This window comes from Nilaparvata lugens, chromosome 14, assembly GCF_014356525.2.
Source record: "Nilaparvata lugens isolate BPH chromosome 14, ASM1435652v1, whole genome shotgun sequence".
In the NCBI taxonomy this organism is placed as follows: Eukaryota; Metazoa; Arthropoda; class Insecta; order Hemiptera; family Delphacidae; genus Nilaparvata; species Nilaparvata lugens.
Window position 1 is genome coordinate 19,775,964 of NC_052517.1, and position 23,293 is coordinate 19,799,256.

General features: G+C 34.4%; 2 protein-coding genes across 3 annotated transcripts; both read left to right on the forward strand.

Annotated features, from left to right (window-relative positions):
• Positions 1 to 4,247: 4,247 nt before the first annotated feature.
• On the forward strand, positions 4,248 to 6,902 carry LOC120354294 (glutamic acid-rich protein-like). Its single transcript, XM_039441204.1, has 2 exons — positions 4,248 to 4,556; positions 6,436 to 6,902. The coding sequence occupies exon 2, from the start codon at positions 6,465 to 6,467 to the stop codon at positions 6,900 to 6,902; it is 438 nt and encodes a 145-aa protein (XP_039297138.1). The 5' UTR covers positions 4,248 to 4,556; positions 6,436 to 6,464.
• Positions 6,903 to 9,084: 2,182 nt separating this feature from the next.
• LOC120354223 (uncharacterized protein DDB_G0283697-like) lies at positions 9,085 to 22,783 on the forward strand. 2 transcript variants are annotated; one of them, XM_039441031.1, is made up of 6 exons: positions 9,085 to 9,236; positions 10,951 to 11,131; positions 13,698 to 13,965; positions 15,717 to 15,906; positions 16,872 to 17,089; positions 20,739 to 22,783. In XM_039441031.1, exons 1-6 carry the CDS (start codon positions 9,111 to 9,113, stop codon positions 20,764 to 20,766), a joined length of 1,011 nt encoding a protein of 336 aa, XP_039296965.1. In that variant the 5' UTR covers positions 9,085 to 9,110; the 3' UTR covers positions 20,767 to 22,783. The 2 variants fall into 2 exon arrangements, with proteins under 2 accessions (XP_039296965.1, XP_039296964.1); XM_039441030.1 differs by lacking the exons at positions 15,717 to 15,906; positions 16,872 to 17,089 and adding an exon at positions 19,444 to 19,633 and having other exon boundaries at positions 20,515 to 22,783.
• The last annotated feature ends 510 nt before the right edge of the window (positions 22,784 to 23,293 follow it).

Below are 23,293 nucleotides of genomic sequence, written 5' to 3' on the forward strand. Positions count from 1 at the left end.
TCTAATTACAAACTGTTATTTGAAACTTAATTAGAAAGTAAATAGTTGATTTGAGGAAAAAATAATTTTAAAATTACATAGGCGAAATATTTCTTTGTTTGGCATCCACCATTTTGAAAAGGGTCATGCCATCATCACGCTAACTGACAAGGAAAAATAATGAGGCGATACCTTAATTTAACTTTCAATAAACGGTAACCGAGTATTGTTTGTTCAAAAATGACTTTCAAAATTGTAAGAATTTGATATAATGCGTGATAATTGTATTGGATTGACAGAAAGTGCATCTAATAACCATCGATAAATCTAATTATCCAGGCATTTACATATTCGCCGATTTCTGGAGTGGGTTCACAAGCATGGTCGAAATTAGAGGGACTTACCGGCAAAAGACTCTTCCAGGTCCTCGTCAGAGGCCATGACAAAACCTCAGTAATTGCTATTTGACACTGATATTAGTTAAATTTTAGTAAAAAAACACTGCAACACATAAGTAACGGCACAATTCACTATTATAAACAACTTCAATCACAACCACAATCGAACAGAGACACTGGCTGGAAGAAGATAGAAGAGGGAACGATTTACGCATGCGTACTACGCAGGATAGTAAGGCGGTTCTACATTGGTGCGAGTATTTTCGCTCGCACACACTCGGGTACGCTCGACGCATTTACTCGGTACTTTCAATTCTCTTTGAAAAATTTGAAATAGCATTTTTTACCGGATATGTTTGACGCATTCACTAAGTACATCCAATTTGCTTTAAAGAATGAGGAATGAATTTTTTGTCGATTTTGGTTGGGAAATTTTGAATTCTTTAGGCCCTGTTTCATAAAACTTATTAGTCATGTAATTCAGAAGGATCACCATTCCAATTACATGCTCAACATAGACGATAAAATTAGCTGTTCCTGTATTACAGGAGCCTGAATATGTGTTCTTTTATCATAGCTTCAATTTGTGAGACCCCCAACTAAAAAAGTGTTAACCCCAGACTGTGAACTGGCTCTTTTGCTTTGTGACTGAATTATTATTGTACTGATTTCCAAATTCACAACTTGTAACTATATGGAGATCAATAAAACTTTTATTTACTATCGTATTTTTTAAAACTTCAAAGTGTTATGAAAGTTTGAAGTTTTATGAAATTCGATAGTAATAATATTAGTGTAAACAAGATGGATAACCAACAACAAAGAATTTTATAGTTTACTCCCTATAGTTAAAATTTCAATATTTTACAAAAAGCAAACTGGCATTAACAGAAGTGATGAAAAAGTTGAGAATATGTGTTATAATTTAATGGGAGAAATTGTAGTAAATTATTAGGCTGTTCGCTGTTCACTAAAGGTAGAACATACTCAAAGAGTTTCCTTGTTATCACAGCTGTGATGACACAACCATGTATGACAACGTTGTGTCATAGTCAGCAACATATCATAATCAGCTGTCACCTGAATCATAAATCACTCTATCTTTTTCTTACACACATGGATGTTCATCCTGTTATATTCTCAAAGAAGATTAGGTTGTGAATCAATTTAATTGTTCAATAAAGTTGATCTGAATAACGGTGCAAAGTATTGTTCACCATGTCTATTGGAAATTTTATTAAGATGATTGATGTAAAAAAAAAAGTTGGAAGTAATCATTTAACAAACCAACAAAGGATCAAGAACTGAAGGCTCCAGTCATTAGAAAGATGAGTCAATTCCATTGTTCAACAAACTTGATTTGTATAAAAATATGTGTGTTGAAAATTTGAAGGTGATTTATGTGAAAAATTGAAAGTACTCCTTGAACAAACCCACAAAGTTCAAAGTGATAAGAACTAAAGGCTACAGTAATTAGTGAGAACTTGGAAGTTAATAAAAACAATATACAAGTCTTGAAGTAACCTTTACTTTTTAAAAACTTAAAAATAGTTCAACAACTAGTTTCGACCCTAACTTAGAGTCAAGTTGAAATGTTGACACTAGGGTCGAAACTAGTTGTTGAACTATTTTTAAGTTTTTAAAAGGTAAAGGGTACTTCAAGATTTGTATATTATTATTATTTTTTTTTTTGATGTGACAACGTCTTATAAATTGGTTTGCCGGGTGACACTTCAAGAAACTGCGTTACGTTCCCACGTTATGCGCTCACAATGAGAGCGAGTGAGAGCGTTCGTTTCGGTTCACGGTCGTCTGGAAAGAGCACGAATAGGAGCAGTGGCGAGCAATGCTCACAGCAGCAAAGCAACCCGAAGGCATTCACCTGGAGAGAGAGTGAAACGGAGCAATCTCCTGCGACTGCGCCACTACTTAGTGAATGGGTTATGTGAATAGGTATAAGTGAATAGGTATAAGTGTAAGTATAATAGGTATAAGTGAATAGGTTATGTTGTAGTAATCACAATGTTGTGGTAGTTTTCTATCACAAAAGTAGTATAAATCGTTTCTCAGCCAATAATAATTTGTTTAACTTGAAAAAATGAGCACGACTTGCCATGTAAAAAATCGAATCAAGCACAGTTAGCCCGCCTAAGAGCGAGAGAGACAGAGTGATTTTGTTGAGGATGTGTGAAGGTAAAAATAAAATTTTGTTAATATGAAATTCAGTGCGAGATTCTTTATAGAAATTAATGTTTTAAATATAATTCTTTGTATAAATAAATTTCAACTGAGTTGTGGTCGATGTTGTAGAAACGTTCCATGATGAAATAAAAACACATAGATGTTGTCAGTTTTCTACACTTTAAAGTGTAGAAAACTGACAACATCTATGTGTTTTTATAGTATAAATAAATGTTTTAAATTGTTACTATTATTTCATCCTTCTTCCTACTATAGGAATGAATATTCACATTAAAATTATTTTACCACTCAAAGTCTGTTTTTTTTTTGTCAATTTTTTTTTTCATTCAATATATTATTTTTATTAATTTGTTAAAAAGTAGACCATGTGAGTGAAGTGTTTTTAAGAACTTAAACTAACTTTCATTGAATCTTATGATATTGCTTCTGTTACATGACATCATTTAACCATGATTTAAAACAAAAACCCCACTTAATATTCCAAAATCTCTCTTTATAGTGAGAATGACATCAAAGAAAGATAAGACAGCAGCATTGCTGATTCTCTGCTTTGTCACTGTCCTCTATGGACGATGACTGATACCAGTATATCTGATGTAATATTGAATGTTTAGGCTTATTTAAAATAATCAATTATATCTCATTCATCAAGAGAATATATATTCCATTAATTGAATAAAATAAATTTCATGATAATTGATATTGGATATTTTGTTTATGAATTATTTTCTACATTATTTTCAACACAATCCAGCAACATAGCAGAGCTAGGAAAGGATAGCTCTATCTGCTTTGTCAAATGATAGACAAGGATGGCAACACCAGTGCTGATCAAATACTGCCATTATAACTGGACCTCACTATAGTGAAAATCATTCTTCAGCATCCCCATAGTTGTCACATGATTTATTTTTTCTGCTCTGAAAATACTAACAGTTGAAATTGAATTACACCATTAAACCTGTAGTGAGGTCCACGTTATGATGGCAGTGGAGAAATTGGAGAAAAACATTGCCAATCCTCTGTCTTGTCAATGCCTTCTATAGATGGTAGCTGATACAGGTTTATTGATGTAATATTAACTGTTCATTGTCGTTTAAAATAATCAATTATATTTTATTTAGCAAGAAATTATATTTTTCAATAATTTAGTAATGAATTTTCATAATTTAGATGATATATTTTGTTTATTAATTATCAATTCTACATTGTTAAAAGATGATCTGGCAACAGAGCAACGCGAGAATGAGATGGCGCTAGACGCTTTGTTGAATGATAGACAAGGATAGCAACACCATTATAGTGAGGTCCTCGTTATAATGACAGTATTTGATCAACTTTGGTTTTGCTATCCTTGTCTATCATTCGACAAAGCCGGTGATACTATCCTTTTCTAGGTCTAAAACCGTGTCAATTATGTTTTTGAAAGTGTAGAAATATGATTAATTAATGCAGAGAATCGGCATTGCTATTCTTCTATCTTTATCCACTGTCAATATAACATGGACCTCACTATGGTAATCAAAAAAACTGCTATACAAGCTTCCAGGTTGATTTACACTGGACATGCTCGTCGAAGCTCTACACAACACTCGATGAAAGTGAACCACTCAGGCGGGATTCACACAGTTTTTCATTAATGACTTTTTTCATTCAATATGCCAACGGCCTCACTGTGACGCACATTCACCAACAGTGACAACATTCTCCAATGAATGAAACAAATTAAAAATTGAATTTCGGATAAAATTGTTCACGAGATCTAGGTAAAATATATTTTTAAATTATTTACATGTTTCGAAAAGTACTGGTTTGGATCAGTTTATAGTTTCATATATTTTATATAATTTTTATTGATCTATTGATGGCATTTTGACACACGTGGTGAGTGGACCAATAATACAGCCGATAATTTTCACAGTGGAGAAGTTCATTGTTGTCTCATTTCATTCATTGCAATTTATAACAATTTGAGAGGTAAGTTGAAACAATCGTTGGAAGTAAATAATGATCTTCAAGAGATTAACAAAGGTTTAAACTTGAAGATATCTATGTGAAAATTTATACACTAGGCTACTACACCCAGACCACGTTGCTGTAGGTATGGTTAGCTAGCAAAAGCATTAAAATTAACACGAAAATCTTTCAAAATAGTCGGAATATTCTTTGATTTCGACTTTTATGTATCATGTATTGTAGATATTTTCTATCATAGAGTATAAAATCGTCGTGCAGAATAGAGGAAACTTAAGTTACTGATAGCCTACATGTTGTGATTGCACGTGTTTGGGATAACATTGAATAATTTATAATGAGGTCCACGCTATAATGACAGAGTTTGATTAACAATGCTATTGCTACCCTTGTCTATCATTCAACAGAGCAGATAGCGCTATCTCTTTCTCGCTTTGCTCTGTTGCCAGATCGTTTCTCAATAATGTAGATAATGAATATATTTCTCAATAATCTTGATAATGAAAATTCATTAGGAAATCATTGAGAAATATAATTTCTTGCTTGATAAAATATAATTGATTATTTTAAATGAGAATGAACAGTTAATACATCAAATGTACATCAATAAACCTGTATCAGCTATTATCTGTAGAAGATATTGACAAGACAGAGGATCGGCAACGTTATTCTCCTATCTTTCTCCACTGCAATTATAACGTGAACCTCAATATAGTAATAAGTAGCCTTTCTAGTTTAATGGTAAATGGTTTATATAAACAGTAGTACCTAATGGGCCTAAAACTGAGCCTTGGAGTACACCACCCTTGAAATTTAATCTACTTAATTTATTTTCCACGATTTCGTTCCTTTTCACATGAGTAAATTTAACAAATTGGTATTTCTGCCTTTAGGGTACAATTCAATCCCTGTTAGAAGCCTACAGTTTTTCCAAAACAGCTACCTATACTATCAAAAGGTTTTGTTGAATCAATAAGACTTATTGTGTTGCATATCCATTCTTCCCACTAGGCCTATTAACTTTAAAAAACTCATAAATTAAATATCAAAGTACCATTTTTCAACTATTGTATATTAGTGAGAATTTTAATGTAAATGCAAGTCACAAAAATGTGAATATTTGAAACACTTTTGAAGTGAAAAATGCACTTATTATTAGCAATGACAAGTTTGTTTCGACCTGGTATAAATCTGATGATCACATATAGGTTGAAACGATCGTCTAAGCTATAATAATAGTAGGTCTGAGTGTATTTTCCATATCAAAATTATTTTCAATTCAAGTTTTAAGAAATATCGCAGCCCTAGGCCTGCCGCAAAGTAGACCCACATTAATCCATGAAAAGCAACCCACGCCTTGGGATGTTTTGTAAACCATTGCTATAGAATTATTCATAATCAATCAGCTGACAAGTGGATTATTCATTGCATGCATTACACATATGTCTAGAGAAGCCTAGCAATGGTTTACAAAACATCCCACGGTGTGGGTTGCTTTTCATGGATTAACGTGGGTACTTTGCATCGGGCCCTAATGCTCATCTCTGAAGCTGGTTTCCCTCATATCAGTGGAGGCTGTGTTCTGAGGAAGTGCGGTATTCCCATGAGACTATATTCTCATTCAGCCCATCTTTCTATAATATTAGAAATCCATCTTTCTAATAATATAGCAGTGTGAGATTACATAACCTTAACTTTTGGACAACATTAACATTTTATCAAAATTTTTGGAGAGAAATAGTACAGGCTCAGCCTAGTTTTTCCTCCAATGTCATAATTGTTTTATGATTATAGTATTTTATACAATAAATGAATGAATTCAATAATGCTATGGTCTTTCTGTATGATATTCAGGTTTTTTCTCAATTTTTTCCCTTTTCAGGTTCATAATTCCCCCTGCTTCCCTGGACCATGACAGAAGTATACAGGGAAGGCGGCTTCAATGTGTGTGTGGAAAACGGAATGATAAATATCAGCCAAGAATTTGACGACGAAGAAGAAGATGAAGAAAACTACAGAGAAGTTGTAGTCATTGATGATGATGATGATGAAGAAGAAGTAGAAGAACAAAAAGAAGAAGAAGTAGAAGAAGACGATAAAGAAGAAGAAGGAGGAGGAGTAGAAGAGAATGGAGAAGGACATGAAGAAAGTGAAGACGATGCTGTAGGAGATGAAGAAGTAGAAGAAGGAGTAGAAGTAGAGAATGTGGAAGGACAAAAAGAAAGTGAAGACGTTGTTGTCAATGTTGTAGGAGAAGAAGAACATGGTGGAGAAGACGAATTTGATGATGATGATGATGATGATCAATCATCAGTAGAGGAACTGTCGGTGAGTTTTAAGGAATTTTAATATTTTATAAATAGGTAAGTAAGTTAATTGAGTAAATTATTTAACATCATTCAAATAAATATATTAATTAATATTCAATTCTTAAACACTTAAACTAACCTTAAACACTTCAGTTCCTGTTTTGCTTGAAAATGTGCGATACCAGCACGAAACGGACGTCGCCACATCAAATAATGTGAGTGCTTTTTCACTTTAAAGTTTTATGAAAGTTAATAGTGATAATTCTTTATAGTTTATGCACAAACTTATGTATTCAAGACACTTTTTATACAAAAATTTCCAAACCAAGCAAATATTTTTTGCTATTGATTATCCATGCTTTTTCACAAATTAATATGATTTGGGTCCAGAATTTTGTACTTTTTTGTGAAGAAACTATTTATAAAATAAGTAAGTTGATTGAGTAAATTATTTAATATCATCTAAATAAATGTTTTAATTATTAATATACCGTATTTATTAAAATTTGAACAATTATTTATTTGTGTTTATCATTATTGGACAACTTGAATTGCTTGGGATAAAATTATGAGTTTTGGAGCAGGGGGATTTGTAAATAGCTATACCCTATGTTATAATAATAATAATATCGAGTGACCTGGCTGGCTCAGGTCTGGTGTCAGAGTTTTCAGGTCGCAGCTGAACAATTTCAGGGCCTCTGACATGACCTAACGACTGCTTTTTAGGCAGCCGGGACCGACGGTTTAATGTGTCCATCCGAAACAGGGAGTGTTTTTACCTATGGTAAAATTCACGTTATAAACTCAGTGGAAATAATAGGACAGTTATAGTAATTTTATTTTTCACCACCTTCTATAGGGTATAGCTGTGATTCAAGGCATCCAAGTATTTATTATTTATTTATTCATTCGTGGACAGAATCACAAATCATATAAATATGATTAGGAAGGAACAACATCTATCAGTATATCTGACATTTAATTATATCTCAAATAATACGTATTATATTTACCAGGGAAATATATCTTTTCATGATTTAATAATAGATTTTCATAATTGAGATGAAATATTCTGGTAGTTCTTCATATTCAACTAACGATGTGGTGTTGGAAAAGGATAGAGCTATCTGCTTTGTCTGATGACAGACAAGGATAGCAACACCAATGTTAATCAGGTGCTGCCATTATAATGTTCACTTCACTATAGAAGAACAACAACCTCAACATGATACAGTATCAAAAACAATATGATACAGTATCAAGTCAACTTGATACACAACACTATGATTTGATACATTCGCTATCTGCTTTGTTGAATGATAGACAAGGATAGCAACACCAATGTTAATCAGGTGCTTACGTCATAACGTGAATCTCACTTTAGAAACCTCTTAAATTATTATACAATGTGCCTAAATTTGTCGATCCATTTTTTATACGAATGACGTCACTAAGGCTCAACTCACACTTAGGCGACTCAGGTGGAGAAGAGACTGGACTCTAGTGGAGAGCATGTGTTGCCAAATGATGCCAAAAATATTGAAAAACATTGAAAAAACGTTGAAAAACATTGAAGAACATTGGAAAACATCGAAAAACATTGAAGAACATTGAAAGACATCGAAAACATTGAAAAACATTAAAAAAAAAACATTGAAAAACATTCAATTTTTCAGTTTGTCTAGTTTTGAAAAACATTAAAAAAAAAACATTGAAATACATTGAAAAACATTCAATTTTTCAGTTTGTCTAGTTTTTAATACAAATCAACTCGAGATTATTTGTAGGCCTACATTAGATTTAGGCATACTATAATCTTCACACACACCATCTTTTAGCACGGAAGCGCTAACGTTCGAACTTCTGGTCCCTATGTTTGAATCTCTCTTGATGTATCAATTTATAAACTAATTTCCCTTTATTTCACAATTTTACCTCCGTTTTTCTCTCATCTAGGAGGAACAACGTGAGACGAAGGCTCAACTGACACTTAGGCGACTCAGGTGGTGAAGAGACTGGACTCTAGTGGAGAGCATGTGTTTCCAAATGGTGACACTCAGACCAGTCGACTCTATTCTCCTTTGGAAACACATGCTCTTCACTAGAGTCCAGTCTCTTCTCGACCTGAGTCGCCTAAGTGTGAGTTGAGCCTAAATTTGTTCTATTTTAAGATGAATGACATCTCTAAATTTGTTTTTTCCATTTTTAGTTTCAATATGTCACTAATTTCTTGATGTTCTATTTCTAGATGAAAGACGTGATTCTTGTGGGAGATGATGACTGGTCGAACATTGATGACTGCAAAATAAAGCAGGAGTATGACAGTGCTGATGAAGAGGAACTCATTTGGCGAAAGTATTCAGCAATAGAACAAGTAAGTTACATGACAGCTCTTATGTATCGAGTTTGGTGGGGGATTTGATACAGAAATGAGTTGTTTGTATCAAGTTTGATGGGGGAATTGATACGGAAGTGAGTTGTTTGTATCAATTTTGGTGGGGATTTGATACAGAACTCAATTGTTTGAATTAACTTTGGTGGGGATTTGATACTGATGCTAGTTGTTTGTATCAAGTTTGGTGGGGGATTTGATACAGAACTCATTTGTTTGTATTAACTTTGGTGGGAGATTTGATACAGAAGTAAAAGTAAATTCGTATGGCTTTTGTTGGTGGGGAGTCCCTTGCGGGAAGGCCCCACCGCCTGAATATATCATTTATGCCGTTAATGGGCCTTACGACTGTCATACTTCAGCCGGGACCGACAGTTTAACGTGTCCATCCGATAACACGGGAGTGATCTAGTTAAAAAACTTTTGGTTGTGAGAGGGTTTGAACCCGGGATCTCTATGCTGCTACGCAAGCACTCTATCCACTAGACCACGGTTCACTCCGATACAGAAGTGAGTTGTTTGTATCAAGTTTGGTGAGAGATTTGATACGGATGTGTGTTGTTCGTATCAAGTTTGGTTGGGATTTGATAAGGATGTGAGTTGTTTGTATCAATCTTGATAGGGGATTTGACACGCAAGTGAGATGTTTGTATCAAGTTTGTTGGGGGATTTGATACGGATTTGAGCTGTTTGTATCAATCTTGGTAGGGGATTTGACATGCAAGTGAGCTATTTGTATCAAGTTTGGTAGGGGATTTGACACGCAAGTGAGATGTTTGGATCAAGTTTGTTGGGGGATTTGATATGGATGTGAGATGTTTGTTGACCGAGCGAAGTCAGGTCTAAGATTCAAGTCGACGGTTTGGCATTTCTCTTAATGTTTAAATGTTTATATGTTGCGCATTTTCGGCAAAACGCGGTAATAGATTTTCATGAAATTTGACAGGTATGTTCCTTTTTTAATTGCGCGTCGACGTACATACAAGGTTTTTTGGAAATTTTGCATTTCATGGATAATATAAAAGTAAAAAGGAGCCTCCTTCATACGCCAATATTAAGGTGCGTACAGACTTTCGCTCTGCTCCGCAACCGAACGTCACTCCAGCAGAGCGATTGATGATCGACCGGGGAGCAACAGTGGTTCGACCGGGGAACGCGAGAAGATCTAACATCTTCCGTAACGTTCATGATGGGTGCGTGGGTGGAGCGACTGTGGTTCGATGGAGGAACGAGGGCGGTACGAGGGCGGAGTGTGCTCGGTGCGGGTTGGAAGCGCGGATATGTATACGCAGCTTTAGAGTAAAAATCAGACTATAGAATTATTCATCATAGATCAGCTGTCTAGTGGACTATAATACTACCCGTTCAAAAACATCGAACATCTTGGAAATGTATCTTTCCATCAACGTTAGTAGACAGTTGCAGCCAGACTTGATAACAGCGCTCACACTCACATTCCGGGACGACACGTCACGGTATGATAGAACAAAAAGCTCTATGTTTATTTAGGATTTTTTCTAGACATTTTAAATTGATAAATTATTTATTTTTGAGAAAACATAACAACAGGTCAATGTAACTTACTGAGCGCGAGGTATACTGTTCACAGAACTACTAGTAATAAAAATATAAGAGTTATTTAAATAATTTATTATAGTTCTGTGTAATATTTATTGTAATTTTATTTCGATTGCAGCCTAATACTACTACTTATCAGACTTCTACTATTTTTACAACTCCTGTCATCTGTAGTCAAAGTAGGCCTACTGCGCATGAGCAGTCAGAACCGAATGAAACAATTTTGCAGCACATTTTGGTGACAGAGCCTCAACCATTATGCCCTATGAGATCCATTCTGAAAAACAACATCAATCAAGGTAAGTGTTGTGGGTTCGATTCCCGGGTGGAATTTGGCATTTGGAAACAAACTGTGTTCAATAACAAAATGTATAATAGTGAGTTTCACACGTTATAATGGCAGTATTTGATTAACAATGGTGTTGCTATCCTTGTCTTTCATTCCACAAAGCGGATAGCGAATGTATCAAATCATGGTGTTGTGTATCAAGTTGTATCAAGTGTATCACCTATAAATAATAAATAAATAAATAGATTTTATTGTCGTAGACCAATAATAGGTAATTGACAAAGTCATAGTAATACAATATTACAAAATAATAGAGTCAAAGCAATAGTTTCAAGTCACAAAGTAGAATAAATTACATCAAGTAGAATCGAAAAACTCTGTCAAACAATAGAAAGGTCTTAAAACCAGCCACTCAAAAAGTAATTTTTTTAAAATAACAATATTTTCACAACATTTCATATCCAATGGCAACTTATTGTACAGTCTCAAGCCTATGCTGTCATAGTGTTTCATGCTTATGACAAGACGTTGATATGGAATATCAATGAGGTCTTTTTTCCTGGTGTTATAAGCATGAATATTGGATCTTTTATTCATTATATTCATTATTTAACCTCATTATTGTTATTTATTATTAATTTATACAATAAGTACATCATCGAAATGACAGGGAGAGAAAAATAAGGTAACCTTGGGGTAACCGTCCACTGGAACCGTACTCAACCGATCCGTTCCGCCGTTGGATCGGCCGAATCTGCCGGCCGTTGATTCGGCCGAATATGGTCGTCCATTGGAACCGTTTACGTCAGTCTAGTTGCCAATTATTGAATTAACTACTCTCATAACCACCAACATTTTTCATGAACAATGATTATATTGACATTTTGAAAATTGAATAAACCAATATCCACTAAATTAGTTGCTATTCATTATCAAGCAATCTTTGTTCACAGATTCCTTTGAACATCACGACGATGATATCTTTTGTCTTGCATATCCCACAATGGAACATGCTCTTGAACCAAACTTATCAACTTTTCATTGTCCAAAGTTACAACTTTATAAAACAGAACAACTTCAAAAAACAAAAACAAACAAGACTGTGAAACAATTTTGAGGTTAGGACACTTTGTTATCTCAGCTCGACTAGTTAGTTCGGCCGTATAGAGCCGGAAAATACCATTCAATTCGGATCGAAAATTGATCGGCCGGAGACGGCCGTGCACAGACATATAAACCTGTTGCAATGGACGAGCTATTTCTTTCTTTATTGGGGGATCGTTCGGTAGGTTTCGGCCGATGCTAGTTTGGACGAATACGGTTCTAGTGGACGGCCCACCTTGTGCTATTCCTCTCCCAAATTTAGATAAGATTACACCTAGTGCGAAATATATAAAGCTGTTCTACTAATGTTTTTGTGATTTTTCTGGCTTCAAATTTATCAAGTTTTTTAATATTTTTCAATTTATTAATGCATTTTCAAGTGTAATAATAATTTGTTTCATCTTTCTGATCAACCGAGGTACAAAATTTTTAGTATAATGTTTATTTGGACTGTAAATTTTTGTGATCTTTATAAAAGTGTTTTCATAATCTCATTTGGACTATTTTTATCAAAGTTAGGGAGAGGAAAAGTTTTGGGTTTATCCTGTTGATTCTCTCCCAATCATTAATTTGATGTTGTGATTAAGGAATGTAATAAATGTAAATAGGTTAAGGCTGTTCAAAGGCTAAAAATAAACTTTCTACTGGTGATACTTTTCAGTTTTTCGGTTTGTATACTATCAAGCTATCAAAATGAAAAAGTTTTCTCAAGTAAACATTTTTTATCCGATCATTAATTTTTGAGATATGAGCGCCTAAAGTTTAAATTTTTGGGACCAAGTTCGGTAAGAGATAAATCCATGAGATTTAGAGGATAGATTCTTCATGGTATTGTTGATCTAGTAAAACAAAACTTTTCTGAAAATAACAATTTTTAAGAAAGTTATTCAATTTACCGAAAATAACTCAACTAAAAGTTATTTTTGGCCATTTCTAGTAAATTGAATAACTTTCTCAAAAAATGTTATTTTCAGAAAATATTTGTTTTATTAGATCAACAATGCCATGAAGAATCTATCCTCTAAATCTCATGGATTTATCTCTTACCGAACTTGAAATGTTCTGTCCCAAAAATTTAAACTTTAGGCGCTCATATCTCGAAAAGTAATGTTTTCCTGAGAAAACTTTTTCATTTTGATAGCTTGATAGTATACAAATCGAAAAACTTTGAAAAATAGCACCAGTAGAAAGTTTATTTTTAGCTTTTGCACAGCCTTGAGTCTTGTAGTTCTTCACTTCAAAAAATGTTTGATCCTTAAATATTTTCACAAAGTAGATTTTTTTTTATTACAAAATTACATACATAAAGTAAGTATTTTCAAATTTGGATGCTTCAAAACCAAACTTACAAGAACTATTTCACATTATCATAACTAGAATAATAAATATTCCAAATTAATGAAATTATTTAATATGATATGTAGGAAACCAGTTTTCAAATTTACATTTTTACGATAGATTTTGGTTTTCAGAAGTCAACCGGCCAACTGGCTCCAATTTCCTACTGAGAGACAGAACGAGCATCAAAAGAAGGTCCAGATTGGTGGAAGAAGAAATGGAAGAAGAACAACATCTAAGGACAGCAGCACGAAGAAGAAGCAGCAAAAACAAATCGGAATCTATGGAACAAATGAAGAGAAAAAAACATCAAAGTAAACCAAAAATACTTATCAAAACCGAATTGGTGAAAGAAGACCAAATCTGGGTAAAGCCGAATCCAAAGAGACGGAAGGGAGAGATGTAAGTAAAATCGGCAATTAGGAGGTACTGGGTTCTATTCCCGGGCTGACAAATATTTTTTGAATCGTAGCGCTCATCGAATTTCCATCTAGCTGTTTACCCTGTTGTCAATATTTGCAGTAGCTGAAGTCTTCGGGGTGAATATTACAGCATTTAATTTGGATTTTCGTTTAATAATAATTATTAATTCATTAGCATTTGAATAATTGCAATATCTCAGTAATCCCATCTGTAGACTGGCTGGCCGCTATGGCTTTGTATAAAATGAGCGCTGCTATCCAGAGATTGTCAGTTTGGTGTGAGGGTAAGCATTCCTGACCGGAAATTAGGAGGTATTGGGTTCGATTCCCGGGCTGACAAATAATTTTTGAATAGTAGCGATCATCGAATTTCCATCTAGCTGTTTACCCTGTTGTCAATATTTGCAGTAGCAGAAGTCTTCGGGGTGAATTACAGCATTTAATTTGGATTTTCGTTTAATAATAATAAGTAAAACCGTAGAGAAAAGGTATAGCATATAAGAAGATATGCCATGTTTTGTAGAATTCATTCAAAGTTTGAAAGTGTTGTATCAAATTATGGTGTTGTGTGTCAAGTTGAGATGATACTGTATCATGTTGTGTTGATGCTATAGAGAAAAGATAGCATATAAGAAGATATGCCATGGTTTGTAGAATTCATTCAAAGGTTGGAAGTTTTGTATCAAATTATGGTGTTGTGTGTCAAGTTGAGATGATACTGTATCATGTTGCATGTTGTGTTGATGCTATAGAGAAAAGATAGCATATAAGAAGATATGCCATGGTTTGTAGAATTCATTCAAAGGTTGGAAGTTTTGTATTAAATTATAGTGTTGTGTATCAAGTTGAGATGATACTGTATCATATTGTGGTGATACTGTATCATATTGTGGTGATATGCCATGGCAAAGGACCGTTATGTTGCAAATGTGAGTGTTAACTGAAGCCGATAGTCCTAGTAGTTGTTTTTGGTGAAGGTATGTGACGCTGGTAGTCTCTCATACTGTGCCCTTCTTACACTCCCAACAACCGATCCTCTGTCTTGTCAATGCCTTCTATACACGGTAGCTGATACAGGTTTATTGGTGTAACATTAACTGTTCATTCTTGTTTAAAATAATCAATTATTATATTTTATTAAGCTAGAAATTTATTTCTTAACAATGAGTTTTCATGATTGAGATGAAATATTTTGTTGATTAATTATTACTCTACATTGTTAAAAGATGTTCTGGTAACAGAGCAAAGCAAGAAAGAGATAGCGCTATCTGCTTAGTTGAATGATTGACAAGGATAGCAATACCGTTGCTTATCAAACACTGCCTTTAACAGGTAACCCGTGATCCGCTAGGGTTTAATTGAAAACTTGACATACTGAAAACTTGATGAATTGAAAATAGGCCTATAACCATCCTCGGTTGATTAAGAATCAATATGCAAAATGTCAAGTTAATCAGTTGAGTAGTTGAGACGTGATGATGCGTCATTCGTGAATTTCCTATCCCCTACTTGTATAAGCCAGTTCTTTCCTTTATTATATTACAGTTTTAAAATAGGCCTATAACCATCCTCAGTAAATAAAGAATCAATATGCAAAATGTCAAGTTAATCAGTTGAGTAGTTGAGACGTGATGATGCATCATTTGCGTACTGTATTCCGATCCCCTATGTGTATAAGCCAGTTCATTCCTCATATAGTAGTTAATAATTGATCAATTTTTTGTTGTTCAGGAAACAAATTCATCACAACATTATGGAGAGGAATCGAAGGCAGGAAATTGCATACCTGTTTGACCGCCTGAGACAGACTGTTGACTATGTGGCACAAGTCAACGACACAGAGTGGCATCATCATCATATGCGGAATAGCAACTGGAGATCAAAATTTGCAACACTGAATAGCGCTGTGAAGTCCATCAGGGTGAGTTAGAACAGGTTAGGTTGGGTTGGTTTGGACCATAGAGAAAAGGCAGCATAAGAAAATAAATAAATAAATATGATTTTATTGCCGTTAAATTCCTAGAACAATAGGCAAAGTCAAATAGGCAATAGTCAAAAGTCGTAGAACAATAGGCAAAAGTCAATATCCCATGGAGTGTAGAATTCATTCAAAGTTTGGAAGTTTTGTATCAAATTATGGTGTTGTGTAACAAGTTCAGATGAACTGTATCATATTGTGGTGATTCTGTATCATTTTGCGGTGATACTGTATCATATTGTGATGAGACTGTATCGTTTTGTGGTGATACCGTAGAGGAAAGATAACACATGTAAGAAGATATGCCATGGTTTCTGGAATTCATAGAAAGTTTGTGAGTTTTGTATCAAATTATGGTGTTGTGTATCAAGTTGAGATGATACTGTATCATATTTTGGTGAAACCATAAGAAGGTATCCCATGGTTTGTAGAATTCATTCAAAGTTAGGAAGTTTTGTATCAAATTTTGGTGTTGTATATCTAGTTGAGATGATACTGTATCGTTCTGTGGTGATACCATAAGAAGATATCCCATGATTTATAGAATTCATTCAAAATTTCGAAGTTTTTTATCAAATTATGGTGTTGTGTATCAAGTTGAGATGATAATGTATCGTTTTGTGGTGATACCTTAGAGATAACATAGCATTAATAAGAAGATTCCCATGGTATAGGTCAAAAAAGTTGTCAATTTTTTTTAGAAATCAAGTTGCCCTTCTTCAAAATTTGAGTATAGATTTATCGATACTTTGACTATCGATTTATCGATACTCCGGCTATCAATTTATCGATACTTTGACTATCGATTTATCGATACTTTGACTATCGATTTATCGATACTTCGACTATCGATTTATCGATACTTCGACTATCGAATTTAACCAATTTTTCCCCTATTCCTGTTACAGAATCTGGAAGAACAAGGCAAGAGGCTGGAAAGAGAACAGAATGCGCAGCGGAGATTGAACACCAAACTAATGGGACAACTGAATTTGCTGTGGGAATCGAACGCCAAACTAATAAAACAGCTGACGACACAGTCGACGTCGTCATCATTTAAAAATCATCATTATTCTGATTACAGCAGTGTGGAGGAGGAGGATGATGATGATGATGATGATGATGATGATGATGATGATGATGATGATGATGATGATGATGATGATGATGATGATGATGATGATGATGATGATGATGATGATGATGATGATGATGATGATGATGATGATGATGATGATGATGATGATGATGATGATGATGATGATGATGATGATGATGATGATGATGATGATGATGATGATGATGATGATGATGATGATGATGATGATGATGATGATGATGATGATGATGATGATGATGATGATGATGATGATGATGATGATGATGATGATGATGATGATGATGATGATGATGATGATGATGATAGACAGTGTATAGGGTGTCTATGTTGCAAATGTGAGTGTTAACTGAAGCCGATAGTCCTAGTAGTTGTTTTTGGTGAAGCTATGTGACGCTGGTAGTCTCTCATACTGTGCCCTTCTTACACTCTTACACTCCCAACAACACACTAATAATAGACAGTGTATAGGGTGTCTATGTTGCAAATGTGAGTGTTAACTGAAGCCGATAGTCCTAGTAGTTGTTTTTGATGAAGCTATGTGACGCTGGTAGTCTCTCATACTGTGCCCTTCTTACACTCTTACACTCCCAACAACACACTAATAATAGACAGTGTATAGGGTGTCTATGTTGCAAATGTGAGTGTTAACTGAAGCCGATAGTCCTAGTAGTTGTTTTTGATGAAGCTATGTGACGCTGGTAGTCTCTCATACTGTGCCCTTCTTACACTCTTACACTCCCAACAACACACTAATAATAGACAGTGTATAGGTGTCTATGTTGCAAATGTGAGTGTTAACTGAAGCCGATAGTCCTAGTAGTTGTTTTTGATGAAGCTATGTGACGCTGGTAGTCTCTCATACTGTGCCCTTCTTACACTCTTACACTCCCAACAACACACTAATAATAGACAGTGTATAGGGTGTCTATGTTGCAAATGTGAGTGTTAACTGAAGCCGATAGTCCTAGTAGTTGTTTTTGATGAAGCTATGTGACGCTGGTAGTCTCTCATACTGTGCCCTTCTTACACTCTTACACTACCAACAACACACTAATAATAGACAGTGTATAGGGTGTCTATGTTGCAAATGTGAGTGTTAACTGAAGCCGATAGTCCTAGTAGTTGTTTTTGATGAAGCTATGTGACGCTGGTAGTCTCTCATACTGTGCCCTTCTTACACTCTACACTCCCAACAACACACTAATAATAGACAGTGTATAGGGGTCTATGTTGCAAATGTGAGTGTTAACTGAAGCCGATAGTCCTAGTAGTTGTTTTTGGTGAAGCTATGTGACGCTGGTAGTCTCTCATACTGTGCCCTTCTTACACTCTTACACTCCCAACAACACACTAATAATAGACAGTAATCGGAGAAGAAATTTGAAACCTATGCATCATCACGTCTCAACTACTCAACTGATTAACTTGTAGTTTCGCATATAGATTCTTAATCTACCGAGGACGGTTAAAGGGATATTTTAAATTCTCAAATTTCTCAGTAGGACAAGTTTCTAATTGGACCCTTGCAGAGCACGGGTTACCCTCTACAATGAGGTCCACCTTAAAATGACAGTGGAGAAAGATAGTGGAAACACGTTACCGATCCTCTGTCTTGTCAATGCCTTCTATCACAGAATTAATAATTATAGGAGTTTTCTCTGCTTCTATATACGATAGCTGATACAGGTTTATTGGTGTAACATTAACTGTTCATTCTTGTTTAAAATGATCAATTATTATATTTTATTAAGCTAGAAATTTATTTCTTAACAATGAGTTTTCATGATTGAGATGAAATATTTTGTTGATTAATTATTACTCTACATTGTTAAAAGATGTTCTGGTAACAGAGCAAAGCAAGAAAGAGATAGCGCTATCTGCTTAGTTGAATGATTGACAAGGATAACAATACCGTTGCTTATCAAACACTGCCTTTATAAAGTGGACCTGACTTTAACAGGTAACCCGTGATTCGCAAGGGTTTAATTGAAAACTTGACATACTGAAAACTTGATGAATTGAAAATAGGCCTGCAACCATCCTCGGTTAGTTAAGAATCAATATGCAAAATGTGAAGTTAATGAGTTGAGTAGTTGAGACGTGGTGATGCGTCATTAGTGAATTTCCTATCCCATACTTGTATAAGCCAGTTCTTTCCTTCATTATAATACAGATTTAAAATAGGCCTATAACCATCCTCAGTAAATAAAGAATCAATATGCAAAATGTCAAGTTAATCAGTTGAGTAGTTGAGAAGTGATGATGCATCATTTGCGTACTGTATTTCCGATCCCCTATGTGTACAAGCCAGTTCATTCCTCATATAGTAGTTAATAATTGATCAATTTTTTGTTGTTCAGGAGACAAATTCATCACAACATTACGGAGAGGAATCGAAGGCAGGAAATCGCATACCTGTTTGACCGCCTGAGACAGACTGTTGACTATGTGGCACAAGTCAACGACACAGAGTGGCATCATCATCATAAGCGGAATAGAAACTGGAGATCAAAATTTGCAACACTGAATAGCGCTGTGAAGTCCATCAGGGTGAGTTAGAACAGGTTAGGTTGGGTTGGTTTGGACCATAGAGAAAAGGCAGCATAAGAAAATAAATAAATAAATATGATTTTATTGCCGTTAAATTCCTAGAACAATAGGCAATAGTCAAAAGTCGTAGAACAATAGGCAAAAGTCAATATCCCATGGAGTGTAGAATTCATTCAAAGTTTGGAAGTTTTGTATCAAATTATGGTGTTGTGTAACAAGTTCAGATGTACTGTATCATATTGTGGTGATTCTGTATCATTTTGCGGTGATACTGTATCATATTGTGATGAGACTGTATCGTTTTGTGGTGATACCGTAGAGGAAAGATAACATATGTAAGAAGATATGCCGTGGTTTCTGGAATTCATAGAAAGTTTGTGAGTTTTGTATCAAATTATGGTGTTGCGTATCAAGATGAGACGATACTGTATCATATTTTGGTGAAACCATAAGAAGATATCCCATGGTTTGTAGAATTCATTCAAAGTTAGGAAGCTTTGTATCAAATTATGGTGTTGTGTATCAAGTTGCGATGATACTGTATCGTTCTGTGGTGATGCCATAAGAAGATATCCCATGATTTATAGAATTCATTCAAAATTTCGAAGTTTTTTATCAAATTATGGTGTTGTGTATCAAGTTGAGATGATAATGTATCGTTTTGTGGTGATACCTTAGAGATAACATAGCATTAATAAGAAGATTCCCATGGTATAGGTCAAAAAAGTTGTCAATTTTTTTAGAAATCAAGTTGCCCTTCTTCAAAGTTTGAGTATAGATTTATCGATACTTTGACTATCGATCTATCGATACTTTGACTATCGATTTATCGATACTTCGACTATCGAATTTAACCAATTTTTCCCCAATTCCTGTTACAGAATCTGGAAGAACAAGGCAAGAGGCTGGAGAGAGAACGGAATGCGCAGCGGAGATTGAACACCAAACTAATGGGACAACGGAATTTGCTGAGGGAATCGAACGCCAAACTAATAAAACAGCTGACGACACAGTCGACGTCGTCATCATTCAAAAATCATCATTATTCTGATTACAGTAGTGTGGAGGAGGAGGAGGATGATGATGATGATGATGATGATGATGAGGAGGAGGAGGTGGAGGTGGAGGATTGAGGAGGAGAGGATGAAGCCAGAACCGAAGAAAAGAAATACAGTAATAGAAAGAGAACTGCTAAGGTGCGTACAGATATACGCGCCGCGAACATGAGCAATTCACTTTTAATCAGCTGATGCCAAGCTTTTTATATCTGTATTTTTACAGAAACGGTGAGATACAGATATAAAAAGCTTGGCATTAGCTGATTAAAAGTGTATTGCTCATGTTCGCGGCGCGTAAATCTGTACGCACCTTTAGGAGGAGGAAATGGAAGAGCGTCAATGCGACATTCCAACAAGAGAAGGTGGAGGAGGAGGTGGAGAGAAGAAGAAGAAGAAGAAGATGATGATGATAAAGATGATGATGAGGAAGAAGAAGAAGAAAAAGAAAAATAAGAAGAAGAAGATGATGAATCAATTGAGAGGCATATTTATTTATTTATTTATTAGAACAGTCACAAACACGATATTTGGAAAGAGAAACAGGCAATTGCCCAAAACTTCTTCAATTCCTTGATTTTGGCACATAAATAGTCCAAAGTGAGGTTAAGTTTAAAATTTCTGTTTTCACCAAAGATTAACACTCAGAGAATACGTATTCGAGATATGACTGATGAATTTTGAATTTCGAAGGGTTGATAAGAGCCGGAAATAACACTAAACAATCCGAAAGTTTCAATAATATTGAAATAAACTTGAAAATATTGAGCAGAAAAATTAAAACATGAGCATTAAAATTAAAAATTATGAAGACGAATAAGAAGATGAAGAAGCGAGGAGAAGAAGAAGAAGAAGCAGTAGGAGGAGGAGGAGGAGGAGGAGGAGGAGGAGGAGGAGGAGGAGGAGGAGGAGAAGAAGAAGAAGAAGAAGAAGAAGCAGGAGGAGGAGGAGGAGAAGAAGAAGAAGATGAAGATGAATATGATGATATTGATGGAGGAAGAATGTTGGATAAATAGTTTGGGGAAATGATAGCTGTCAAACCTACGCTTATTAATATTAAGTTTGAAGAAAATTATCATTGTAATTTATGCTTATTACCAGATGATGAATTCAACCATCAACATTATCGACCTAATAACAGTCCTCAGTAAAATAATTATTTCAATAATATGAATATTTTTCACCTGTAATATTAGGCTATATTTACCATACAATACATTTTACTATAGTGAGGTCCACGTTAGGACCTCGATCGGTATTCGATTAACATTGGTGTTGCTATCCTTGTCTACCATTCCAAAAAGCAGATAGCGCTATCCTTCATCACCTCCACACTGTTTTTTTCACCACAAATTTATCGGGAAGTAGAGCTTGTGAACTCGGGACTCATTGAAAAAATCATAGGGTTTTACAGTATTTATATTTGGGTAAGGTATAAAATATAATTTAATATTTATACTGAATTTATTTGTTTGTATTCTAGATACTAAAGCTAGATTATGACTGATTAATCGACTGATGAATTTCTACTACTTTTGTGTGAAAATACGTATTTGAATGAATGTGGTTTTAATTTATTCATTTGAACAAGATAAATTAGTTATTCATTTTTAACTATTTTAATGACACGACACTACAGTCTAATTTTTTTGAATATTTGTTATTAAAATTAATAAAAACAATATGAAAATTTGTAATACACTTTATTTTAAAGTAATACCATAGTAGCCCATTTAAGTGTTTTCGTTTTTAAAACTATAGTAGGCTATGGTACTGAGAAGCGCTTTCGAATTTTTTAATCCATTTTCAACACTGTAATGATTTATTTACTGTACTGTTTACTTCTAAAGATGAACTTTAATATGAATTTTTATAACAAATGTGTATAATATCATTTTATAATATTATATTGAAATCATGTAAGTTGCAGTATGAATATAGGCTAATGCAACTATGACGGTTTAGAATAATTTATAGAAATAAATCTGTTGCATTTATTAGCAGCTCAATTGTTGTGAATAATATCAAGCTAATTGTACATCTGTTATGTAAATTGTTTGTAATTAAAAAGTGTGTTTTGTACTTTGAATTTCAATCGCTTTGTTCATTTTACTGATAAAAATCTGAAACTTTTCAAACTGTTTTAGAAAATTACAATAGAATAAAAATTTGCCTCCTTTCAAATGAGAATTTCTTTCTTTTTTTTGCTAAAGATGATGCCCTATGAGTAGATAGGATTGTGCGCGTTGGTAATGAGACGGATTTGATGATGAGAGATGAGTGGACCTGAAGCTTTAGATGGGCTCCGAAGCAGCGGGGAGTGGTTTTTAGACTCATTTAATGGTATTTAGAGGAGTTTGACTCTCAAAACTCACTCTTATACGGGAATAGCAGGTTTTATCGAGCTTAACTTATCTTATTGATAGCTTTTCAGGTCGGTCACAAAACCAATCTCTTCAATTAGGTACCGATATTGACGTCAGACTACCATCAAATAATAATTTTATTATAAACAATAGATTTATTATAATTATTGAAAACTAATTACTCACATTGCATTGCGTATAATTCGATGGTCAACACCAAAAAATTAATCTCAAAAACT

Excerpts from the sequence above, each read along its gene's own strand:
- LOC120354294 (XM_039441204.1), top strand. The coding sequence starts at position 6,465 with ATGACAGAAGTATACAGGGAAGGCGGCTTCAATGTGTGTGTGGAAAAC.
- LOC120354223 (XM_039441030.1), top strand. The coding sequence starts at position 9,111 with ATGAAAGACGTGATTCTTGTGGGAGATGATGACTGGTCGAACATTGAT. Across the intron at positions 11,132-13,697 it reads GAAAAACAACATCAATCAAG|AAGTCAACCGGCCAACTGGC; the intron begins GTAAGTGTTGTG and ends TTTGGTTTTCAG. Across the intron at positions 19,634-20,514 it reads GCGCTGTGAAGTCCATCAGG|AATCTGGAAGAACAAGGCAA; the intron begins GTGAGTTAGAAC and ends TTCCTGTTACAG.